This window comes from Myotis nattereri (genome assembly GCF_964212035.1).
Source record: "Myotis nattereri genome assembly, chromosome: X".
NCBI lineage: Eukaryota > Metazoa > Chordata > Mammalia > Chiroptera > Vespertilionidae > Myotis > Myotis nattereri.
In genome coordinates, this window is record NC_138078.1 from 54,603,502 (window position 1) to 54,615,834 (window position 12,333).

Consider the following 12,333-nt stretch of genomic DNA (forward strand, 5'->3'; position numbering starts at 1 on the left):
CAATCAGGCAGGCAGGCAGGCAGGCAGGCAGGTGAGCGGTTAGGAGCCAGGAGTCCCGGATTGTGAGAGGGATGTCCGACTGCTGGTTTAGGCCTGATCCCTGTAAACTGGCAGTAGGACATCCTTTGAGGGGTCCCAAATTGGAGAGGGTGCAGGCCAGGCCGAGGAACACACCCTCCCCCATGCACGAATTTCGTGCACCGGGCCACTAGCATATATATATAAAAGCCTAAGCCACCAGTCAACCGTTTGACTGGTTGACCAGTCACTATGACGTACACTGACCACCAGGGGGCAGATGTGCAATGCAGAAGCTGCCCCCCTGGTGATCAGTATGTGCCCACAGAGGGAGCACTGCTCAGCTGACATGAGCGGGGCCAGGATAAGTAGGAGCGGCTCCTCCCAGCTGTCTGCCATTTCCCGCACTACTATATCCCTTGGGGGATGTTGGATGCCAGTTCCAGCCTGATCCCCACAGGCCATGCCGAGGGACCCCACCAGTACACAAATCCGTGCACTGGGTCTCTAGTATACTGATAAAGAGTAGTATAAAGTAGATGATTCAATTTATGTTAATACTAACTATAGGCTTGTCAGTGCATAGTATGAGAATAAGCAATAAACTTAGTCCTTTCCCATCTCATGGTATCTGAGGATTAATAAAAGATAAAAATACTCATCTAATGAATATCTACCCCAGATTTCATGGTTTTCAATGAAAAATATTAATAACTTCCACAGACTTGTTTTTCAATGTAAAAGAATACCAACTAGATCTCAAAAAAATTGTTTCTCTTTATAAAATTTGCAAAATATTATGTTTTCAATGTGCATCTTTGAGCAATGTAGAGAGCTTTGTTGTTTTCTGGAGAAGGCATGTGTGATAGAACAAGTACTCCACACTGCCATGGCTCCCACTACTTCTGTCCTTGTACTGACCTGAGGCAGTCATTTGTGCTAAGAAGAGCAGGTACACAGAGGTAGCATCCAATTGCAGGTGTCCCCACTGGTCGTCACCCACTACAGTGGCACAGGTTTTTGTGTTGTACTTGGCATGGAGGCTATCCTGGGTACTCTGACTGTATTTGAAGGACTCTACTTTATCCACCTGAAAAAAAAACACCAAAAACAGTCATAGAAGGCTCTGCTGAAAAAGCAACCCATATGGCACACACCTGTAGTACTCTAACTAAAAGAATTAGTGACTTTAAACCTATTTGATTAGGTAGAAAATGAAAATATCTAAAATTTTTTTAAAAATAGCAAAGAAGGAAAAAAAGAAGAAATGATGACTGTGAGATAACCATAGAGAGAGCACTAGTGAAAAAGTTTAGTAAGTCTAGAGTTCATTTATTTTATTTTAGACTTGCTGAATGACTGTGAATGGTCATTTTATTAATCTGGGCCTCAATTGCTTCTTCTAATAAAATATTGGTTTCAAGAAAATCAATTCAGATTCAAGGTGTGCAACTTATGTAAAGATCTTCTATGATAAAGGGAAAGCACAATTTTTGTAAAACACTTTTGAATGAAAAAAATATCATAAACAACGTAAAAGATAAATTGTGGCCTGCTAAAATTATTTGCAGTATGTTCAGGAACTCCTCAAATAGGCAAGAAATAGACAGTCCAAAAGAAACAGTCAAAAGACCTTACAGGCAATTTAATTGAAGACAAAATGCGAAGTTTTAATCTACACATGAAAGGATGCTCAACTTAACTCAAGATGAGGAAAATGGAAATTAATGCAAGGGGATGTAATTCTTTGGCTCCTTATCTCCAATCATAAAATCTGAGACACTTCTAAAGGATTTTTCCCCTAAGTTTTTAACCAAAATTTATTTTTATATGGAGCTATTTATAGTTTTTATTAATTTTATTGGTGTGAAAATGTGTGTTTCCTTACAGAGAGATTGATGTTTTTAATAACAGAGTGCTGCTCTGGACCTGCTGAGGGCATAACATACTGTATAGTATATGCACTGTAGCACCTTCTAAAATCTGAAAAATTCTGAATTCTAAAACTTATATGGTCCCAAGGGTTTCAGATGATGGCTTATAAAACTGTATTATATTTTACTCACTATACATAATTGCATGTACAGCAATGCAAAGTATATTAAAAATCATTTGCAGAGGGATTAAAAAAAGACCATAAGTTGATCTCTCTTATGGTCTTTTTTTAATCCCTCTGCAAATGATTTTTAATATACTTTGCATTGCTGTACATGCAATTATGTATAGTGAGTAAAATATAATACAGTTTTATAAGCCATCATCTGAAACCCTTGGGACCATATAAGGACTTGTATGCATGCATATAAGCATAACCAATGGACATAAGACACTGGGGCATAGGGGAGGCTGGGGGACTGTCTAGGGCGGGGTGATAAAATGGACACATATGTAATACCCTTTGTAATACTTTAAGCAATTAAAAAAAAATAAAATAAATTAAAAAATAAAAATAAAAAAAAAATAAAAAAAATAAAAAAAGACCATAAGGAGGCATTCCAGTGGTAACTGGGTGGTAAAATCATGGGTGACATTGCTTCCCTCAATTCTACAACTTTTCTAAAATTAGTATCTAATATAGGTATATATATACATATATATATATATATATATATATATCCTATCTAATAAAAAAGAAACATGGTAATTAGCCATACGTCCGCTACCCTTCCCATTGGCTAATCAGGGCGATATGCAAATTAACTGCCAACTAAGATGGCGGTTAACCGCCAACAAAGATGGCGGTTAATTTGCATATGTAGGCACAATGCTGGGAGGCGAAAGGGAAAGGAGGGAAGAAGCCCCCTGCCACTGACGGTGATCAGAAACCCAGGGGGGAGCTAAGACTCGGGGGCAGGGCAAAGGCAGCCCCCAGGGCCGCCTTTGCCCTGCCCCCTAGCCGTGATCAGAGAACCCGGCGCCTTTGCCGCCCGGCCAGTGATAGTGGCAAGCAGGGGTGGAGCTGGCAATGGGAGCTGGGCATGGGCGGAGCCAGTAGTCCAGGGAGCTAGGGGTCCCTTGCCCAGGCCTAAAGCCTTGGCAAAAGACGTTAGGCCTGGGCAGGGGTGGAGCCTGCAATCGCGGGGAGCTGGGGATCCCCTGCACAGACCTAATGCCTTGGCCAGAGGCGTTAGGCCTGGGCAGGGGCGGAACCAGCCATCGCAGGGAGCAGGGGCGGAGTCAGAGATCCTGGGAAGATGGGGGTCTCCTGCCCAGGCCTAAGGCCTCAGTCAGAGGCTTTAGGTCTAGGCAGGGGCAGAGCGGGAGATCACAGGGAGCTGGGGGTCCCCTGCCCAGTCCTAATGCCTTGGCCAGAAGCATTAGGTCTAGGCACGGGTGGAGTCAGCGATCATAGGGAGCTGGGGGTCCCCTGCCCAGGCCTAATGCCTCAGCCAGAGGCGTTAGGCCTGGGCAGGGGCAGAGCCTGCAATCGCAGGGAACTGGGGGTCCCCTGCCCAGGCCTAACCCTTGGTCAGAGGCATTAGGTCTAGGCAGGGGCAGAGCGAGAGATCGCGGGGAGCTAGGGGTCTCCTGCCCAGGACTAATGCCTCTTCCAGAGGCCTTAGGTCTTGGCAGGGGCAGTGCCAGAGATCCTGGGTAGCAGGGATGGAGCCGGGGATGGTGGGAGCTGGGGGTCCCCTGCCCAGGCCTGACACCTCTGCCGGAGGCCTCAGGCCTGGGAAGGGGCCGATCCCGCTATTGGAGGGTGATGAGGGTCAACTCCTCTGGCCGAGGCATCAGGCCTAGGCAGGGGGCGGAGCCAGCAATCAGAGGGGGCTGGGGGTCCCCTGCCCAGGCCTGATGCCTGGGCCAGAGGCATCAGGCCTGGGTGGGGGGCGGAGCCAGTGATTGGGGGGATATGAGGGTCTCCTGTCCAAGCCTGATGCCTGGGTCAGAGGCATCAGGCTTGGGCGGGGGGTGGAGCAAGCGATCAGAGGGAGATGGGGGTCCCCTGCCCAGGCCTGATACCTGGGCCAGAGCCATCAGGCCTGGGTGGGGGGCGGAGCCAGCTATGGGAGGGAGATGGGGGTCCCCTGCCCAGGCCTTACACCTCTGGCAGAGGCATCTGGCCTGGGCAAGGGGCCAATCTGGCAATCGGAGGGTGATGGGGGTCGACGCCTCTGGCCAAGGCGTCAGGCCTGGGCAAGGGTGGAGCCCGTGATCGGGGGAGATGGGGTTCCCCTGCCCAGGCCTGAAGCCTGGGCCAGAGGCGTCAAGCCTGGGGTGGGGGTGGGTGGGGTGCCAAGCCGCAGATTGGTGTGAACTACAGAGGAAGCACCTTTTCTGACCGCTCATTGGTTAAGCTCCCTGTATGCCACTGGTAATATTCTTAGTAACTTGGGTAATAAGAATCCAAAACGGTGATCTAGGGTTTTTCACCACACTCTTGGTGAAAAAAACGAAGGTCCACTGCTGGAGGGCTAAGAAATGTCATATCCTGCCCTAGCCACTTTGGCTCAGTGGATAATGCCTTGGCCTGCCGATGGCAGGGCCTGGGCTCAATTCTGACCAAGGGCATGTACCTAGGTTGCAGGCTCCTTCCTGGCTGGGGCCCAGGTCAGGGCTCATGCAGGTGGCAACCAATCAAAGTGTTCCTCTCATTTTGATGTTTCTCTCTGTCTTTCCCTTTCTCTTTCACATTCTCTAAAAATCAATGGAAACATATCCTCAGGTGAGGATAAAAAAATAATAAAGAAATTATTATTATATGAAAAACACAGCTTGAAAATGCCTTAAAAATGTTGTCATTTTTTCATGGTGACGGGACTAGAGTCCGTGTTGATGAAAAAACCTTGCTAGCTTCGGTGACTGGCAGTAGCTGCAGCAGCGGGGTTATGGGGCTGGTTCCTTCCCCTGAGCAGCCCGGTCACCTCCCACAAAGGGAGGCCAGACTGCGGCTTAGGCCTGCTCCCCAAGGGGAGCAGGGAGCGGGCCTAAGCTGTCAATAGGACATCCCCTGAGGGCTCCCAGTATGTGAGAGGGGGCAGGCTGGGCTGAGGGACACTCCCCCCCCTGCATGAATTTCGTGCATCGGGCCCCTAGTGTGTGTGTGTGTGTGTGTGTGTGTGTGTGTGTGTGTGTGTGTATAATTACAATGTGCTTTTATTAGAGAGAAAGCTGTTAACAATGGCATACCTGTCTGATCATGCAGTGCAGCAGCCCCCTCATCAGCTTCACTACACTCTGCAAAAATAAATGGAAACAAGACTATTATAAACATCCCTGGATGCAGGAATACTTACTCAGCAACTGCAGTTGGTAGATGACCTTTTGAGAACAAGTAACCCTATCCTGGGTTCCTATTTACATGGCATTTACTTTATAAATACACAGAAGAGTAGATGGCAGCTAAAAGTGGAATCAAAAGCTGCAGTTGGCAACTCCTTCAAGTTAAATAGTTAAAGTTCCAACAGGTTTATATAAAACTATTAGAGGACATGCCACCTGGAGAAAATGGGCAAGTCAGCTCAAAATTCATAAAGCTATGAGTATATTCTAAAATACATCCTATGGCCTAGAAAAGCCAACATCATCACTGTTATTTTTTTCTAACTAGTCAATTCTTACCTTCAAAAGTCCACAGCAATAGTTTTCTGGACATTTTCTCTAAAGAATAAAGTGATCTTCAATTCAGAATAATTGTAAAGAGGAATTGTTAGTACAATTCAACTCCCTTTCTATAAAAAATAAATAAGCCACAAACTACTCAAGTCTTAAGTCATTATTTTACTTACGAGGGCCTAGCAATTTCTAAGGTAGTTTTCTAATCAGAGTACTCCAAAATAATAATTAACAACTATGTACATACTAGTTGGTATAATATATAGTAATAATAATTATATTTAATTATAATATAGTGTAGTAATACGATATACTACACAATACTATATTATACTAGTTATACTACATGACACCAGAAGGGCCCATCACCAGTGGCATGGATAGGCAATATGTTTTAGAAGAACTTCACTGAACAGCTTCTCCATTTCTCTAAGTTTTCTGTGTCATAGTCCAGAAGAAATACAACCAGGATACTCCAAGGAATGCTGGCTCAGAGGTGGTTTAAGGACACCTCTGCAAAATAATTATTCTTTCAAAACATTCAAGCAATAGGCATGATAAAGATAAGTACCTATTAATTATGCTCTAACTCTTTATGAAATATTTTATTAAGAAAAAAATAGCAACTGTTTCCTTGGGAGAGTATCTTTTAAAAGCCATTTCTATCTATAAATGGTTTCCTCCCCTTACAGATGAAGAAATTAGAGACAGAGAAAAAAGAGGTGGGGAGAGAGAGAGAGAGAAAGAGAGGGGGTGACAATGCATGATTTTGTCACCTTTTAAAGCATGAAGAATTTATTATAAAGTAATGAAACTGACAGCAACTCCTATAATAAAATCTCTATCACTATTCTGACCCTAATAAAAGACATCGTCTTTTAATATACCCTGTTACAGAAAGCATTTAACATACCCCTCATTCTGTGGGGAGACTTCATTCAATTCTGAATTATCTTCTACATGTCAAACATACAGAGTTCCATCAAATCCTTTCAAATCTCTTTGCCAAACTAGCTTTGCTATTCCCACCTACATGTTCTTTAATTTAAACAGAAAACCTGGGGAATCACGGACCAGGTAGAAAATTCATGATTGCCATCCATTTTTGTCCTCCTGAAATGGCCATTGTCAGCCATTTCTATCATCAAGTTCCAACTTCCAAGTCAGAATAGGATAAAATTAATAGGAAGCATGGGGAGGTAAAAATAAGAGGAGATATCTGTACTTTGTATTCCCCAAAACTGGCCATATTATCATGTAGGGGTAGTAGGTGGTATTGATTATATGTTTATTGATTATATGGTATTGATTATATGTTTATTCACATAAAGTGACACCCTCCTCTCATCTACTTTTTTTGAGGATAATAGATCTATGTATTTGTGAATTGATTATGTAAGGGTATAGAGTGGAACCTCAGTTCTCAAACTTAATTTGTACTGCAAGGCTGTTCAAAGAGCTAACTGTTCTAAAACTGAATCATTTTTCCCCATTAGAAATAATGTAAATGGAATTAATTTGTTCCAGACCCCCAAATGATTCTTTGTTTTAACCTTTCTTATATACAGAATATATCTAATGTATTATTTAATGTATAAATGAGTACTTATTTTCTTAAATTTATTGGTCTAAATCTAACCCCTACCAGCCTTAAACAAATAACTTTCAGCAGTCTTTCAGGAGGTCAGCATTCGGCATCTCCGCTTGCAATCACTGGCTAATTTATCCAAATCAACAACAGTTTTTCTGCCTCTTCAATCGCCTGTGATCATTGTTTCTTTCACTCCATTAGCAACATTAGCACACTTGATGGTCTCCTTACATTTTAAATTTATGCTAATCTTCCATTTCGCCAGCAACAAACAAACAAAAAAACCCACAAAAATATTCATAGCACAATTTCCTGGGACGTTAGCAGTAAACTGACTCATACTGGCACATTCTCTCCTTTGTTTGAGACATGTTTTCCATGAACTTGATCAAGAACTGAATTGTTGGAGATGAGAGACATTCGAGAACTGAGGTTTGACTCTTTAACTATGTACCACCATTATCTATGTAAATATCAGTATCTCTCTCTCCAGGTATATATATATAATCAGATGTGTAATGTTTCAGCATCTAAAACATTCAAAGCATGAGGATGGCAGCACAGGAAAACATGGTACTTGAATATTCCCACACCACATCAAAATTACAACTGAAATACAGAGCAACCATTATTCAGAATCCCCTGAATTCTGGCTGAATGAAAGTCCTACAACTAGAGAAGTAAAGAAGAAAGCACACTGAGACTGGCAAGAGGGATGGAGGTGTGGAACAACTGGTCCAAAACCCACATTTGGCATTTTTTTTTAATCCAGAGAGATATCTTGACTGCGGAGGCCTCCTGTGAGGAGCAAAAGGTCCCAGCCCCACACCAGACCCTTCTACCCAGGGTTACAGGGCTGGGAAGAGAAGTCCCCATAACCTTGGGCTGTAAAAGCCAGCTAGGATTGTGGCTGAGTGAAATAGAGACTGCTGGAGACCCAGACAGCTCCTCTTAAAGGGCCAGCACATGGACTTAATCAGACTCAGTCCCTCTGAGCTCCAGCTCTGGGGCAGCAGCTTGAAAGGATACAGGGACATATGGGGAGGAACTAAAATACCTGGCATCACGGCAAGAACTTGGGGGCAGCTTTCAGCTTTCTCCCAGACGAAAGTGCTCCCAGAGGTAATTTTTCCTATGATGAGACTTCCCGTGCAACAGAGCTGAGTGCCAGGTGCCATATCTGACTCTTCATAAACCTGGCTCTCACTGTTCACCACCCTGGTGATTCCCTGAGACCCCCATCTCACCCAATTTGCAGCCCCACCCAAGCTGTTTGCAGAGGCTTTTCCATATGAATGGCCTGTCCTGGCTCAGGCTTCAGACTTTTCCTAAAATCTCTCAAACAAGTAGCAGCTGGACTCAGTATGCCCCATACCTCTTGATAAGCAGACCCCAAGCCCAGAATTAGCAGCAGCCTCCTAAGGTTCACAGTTTGGCTTCTCCTGAGCACCTCCAAGCCCAACACAAGTAACGGCCATATGCAGATCACTCTGTAGCTTATGCCGGGTGGCCACAGGCAGGGCACAGGCAATGGTGGACTCTGCACCTCCCGGAAGTCCTCCAGAGCCAGTAGACCTGGTGGACAGCTTCAGACCATGCCAGATTACAACTCTACACATCCACGAGTGACAAACTCAAGGGGCAGACTCGGTGAGCACCAAAGACCCGCTGAAGCAAGTCCTGCTCCATAGGGGTACCTCCTGCACAGCAGCTCTTCCACTGTAGTCACAGCTGGTCCTCACAGCCAATTGGTGGGGGCCCAGTTTCTCCCAGTGATTCCAACAGCAATCAAGACTCAGCTACAAGACTGTGCACACAGCCCACACAGGGGTGCACCTAGAGTGTCCAGCTCAGGTGACTGGGAAGGGTGAGCCACTGGGCCCTACAGGACACCTAATATATAAGGCCACTCTATCAATTCCAGGTGACATAGCAGTTCTACCTAATACATAGAAACAAACACAGGGAAGCAGACAAAATGCAGAGACAAAGAAACATGTTGCAAATGAAAGAACAGAAGAAATATCCAGAAAAAGAACTTAATGAAATGGAAGCAAGCAAACTACCAGATACAGAGTTCAAAACATTGGTTGTAAGTATGCTCAAGGAATTTAATGAAAGCTTCAAGGCACTTAGTGAGAATTTCAAGTAACTTAATAAGAACACCAAATACATAAAAAAGGACCAATCAGAAATGAAGGATACACTAACTGAAATGAAGAATAATTTACAGGGAATCAACCGTAGAGTAGAATCATACCAGTGATTTGGAATATGAGGAAGCAAAAAACACCCAATCAGAAGGGCAAAAAGAAAAAAAGAACCCAAAAATATGAAGATAGTGTAAGGAGCCTTTGGGACAACTTCAAGCATATGAACATTCACATCATGGGGTGCTAGAAGGAGAAAAGAGGGAGCAAGAAATTGATAACCTATTTGAAAAAATAATGACAAAACTTCCCCTACCTGGTGAAAGAAAAAGACTTACAAGTCCAGGAAGCACAGAGAGTCCCAAAAGAAGAGGAACCCAAAGAGGCCCACACCAAGACACATCATAATTAAAATGATAAGGGTTAAAGACAAAGAGAGAATCTTAGAAGCAGCAAGAGAAAAGCAGTTAGTTGCCTACAAGGGTGCACCTACACGACTGTCAGCTGACTTCTCAACAAAACTTTGCAGGCCAGAAGGGAGTGGCAAGAAATATTCAAAGTGATGAATAGCAAGGAAATACAACCAAGATCACTCTACCCAGCAAAGCTAACATTTAGAACTGAAGGTCAGCTAAAGAGCTTCACAGACAAGAAAAAGCTAAAGAAATTAATCACCAACAAACCAGTATTAATTACATGAAATGTTGAATGGAGGAGGAGGAGGAGAAGAGGAGAAGAGGAAGAAAAAGATTAAAAATATGAAAAATAAAATGGCAATAAATACATATCTATCAACAATTGAATCTAAAATCAAAATAAAGAATTAAATGAACAAAATAAATTGATTAATAAAATAGAACCAGAGGTATGGAAACATGGAACAGGCTGATGAATTTCAGAGGGAAGGCGGGGGGTGGGTGGGAAAAGATATTAAGCAAAGAACTTATATTGCATATTTACAATACCTATGGTCAGACAATAGGGTAGTGAAGGCGTGAGGAGGATTGGGAACCGGGTGGAAGGGCACAATGGGTAGAAAAAATGGAGACATCTGTAATACTCTCAATAATAAAGATTTTAAATAAATTTTAAAAATAAAATATTTAAAGCATTCTACCAGGCTTTGTGGAACATAATGACAAGGGAGACAGGACAAACATTTTTTTAAAAAAATATAAAAACCACACACACACACACATACACACACACACACCCCACTACAAACATGTCTACTTATTAATTCCTAGTTATCCTTTAAAACCCAACTCCTCTGAATCTTTCCTTGCCTTGTTCAAGGGAATTGGAAACTCACACCTCCCACAGAACTTTATACTTATCTCCTCCATACATAGTACCTACAATATCTGTCCTAATGTTTTGTAACTATTTGTTTATATGTCTGTCTCCCCTATCAAACTATGAATTCCTTAAGGAAAATGCTACAAGAAATACACCTTTATATCAATGGACTAAGAACATTATATTTTGTGTGTGTGTGTGTGTGTGTGTGTGTATGTATATATATACATGTATACACATATATATGTATGTGTGTATATATATATATATATATATATACACACTAGGGGCCCGGTGCACGAAATTTGTGCACTGGGTGTGGCGGGGGGGGGGGGAGAGTGTCCCTCAGCCCAGCCTGCCCCCTCTCACATACTGGGAGCCCTCAGGCGTTGACCCCCATCGACCTCCGATCGCCTGATCGGCCCCTTGCCCAGGCCTGACGCCTCCGCCAGAGGTGTCAGGCTTGGACAGGGGACTCCCATCTCCCCCCGATCACTGGCTCTGGCCCCCGCCCAGGCCTGAGGCCTCTGGCCCAGGAATCATGCCTGGGCAGGGGACCCCCATCTCCCTCTGATCACTTGCTCCACCCCCCGCCCAAGCCTGATGCCTCTGACCCAGGCTTCAGGCCTAGGCAAGGGGACCATCATATCCCCCAATCCCCGGCTCCGCCCCCCACCCAGGCCTGATGCCTCAGCCAGAGGAGTTTACCCTCATCACCCTCCGATCACCAATCACCGGATCGGCCCCTTGACCAGGCCTGAGGCCTCCGGCAGAGGTGTCAGGCCTGGGCAGGGGACCCCCAGCTCCCTGTGGTTGCAGGCTCCGCCCTTGCCCAGGCCTAACGCCTCTGGCCTAGGCGTCTGGCCCGGGCAGCGCGGACCTGCAGTGGCAACGGGGGGCGCCGCGATCGTGGGCTTCGCTTTAGGCCCAGGCAAGGGACCCCTAGCTCCTGGGACTGCCAGCTTCGACCGTGCCCAGCTCCCATCGCTGGCTCCACCCCTACTTCCTGCTATCACCGGCCAGGGCGGCAAAGGCGCCTGATTCTCCGATCATGGCTAGGGGGCAGGGCAAAGGCGGCCCCAGGGCCGCCTTTGCCCTGCCCCCCAGCTCTTAGCTCCCCCCTGGGTTTCCATCACTGTCAGTGGCAGGGGGCTTCTTCCTGCTTTCCCTTTTGCCTCCCTGCATTGTGCCTACATATGCAAATTAGCCGCCATCTTGTTGGCAGTTAACTGCCAATCTTAGTTGGCAGTTAATCTGCATATAGCCCTGATTAGCCAATGAAAACGGTATCGCCGTACACCAATTACCATTTTTCTCTTTTATTAGTGTAGATATATATATATATTTCCATGCCTGCAAGTAACTCTCAAATGGCTTGTCAAATAAGTGGTATGCACATGCACATGCTTAAAGAGAAGGAAGATGCGAATATGTCAAAATGTTAACAATTAGTGAATGTAGGTAAAGAGTACATGCAAATGTGTTTACTCTTCCTACAACTTTTCTATACATTAAAAATTTCAAATATAAAAATTCAGAGTTAAATATAAACATTTTGTTCCATTTTATCTATCACAGGGCCTGGCACATGACAATTACACAAAATCTTCTACTTGAAAATGGAAAAAAGAAAAACCCACACAGACCATAAGTAATCCAGAAATCCCAAGAAAATAGTCCTGAAAAAGAAATGATCACTGAGTGGTCTGTGAGGAC

The 12,333-nt window shown here is 44.5% G+C and overlaps 1 protein-coding gene across 1 annotated transcript in view; it reads right to left on the reverse strand.

The window, feature by feature from the left end:
• The window catches only part of PHKA1 (phosphorylase kinase regulatory subunit alpha 1), a gene marked incomplete at its 3' end in the record, with an annotated part of 280,015 nt that overhangs the window by 262,659 nt on the left and 5,023 nt on the right, over positions 1–12,333 (reverse strand). Inside the window, exons 3-4 of the mRNA XM_081081650.1 lie at positions 5,152–5,199; positions 940–1,108 (exon numbers count right to left, since the gene is read on the reverse strand). Of these exons, the coding sequence (XP_080937776.1) occupies positions 940–1,108; positions 5,152–5,199 (217 nt within the window). The remainder of the gene's footprint in view (positions 1–939; positions 1,109–5,151; positions 5,200–12,333) is intronic.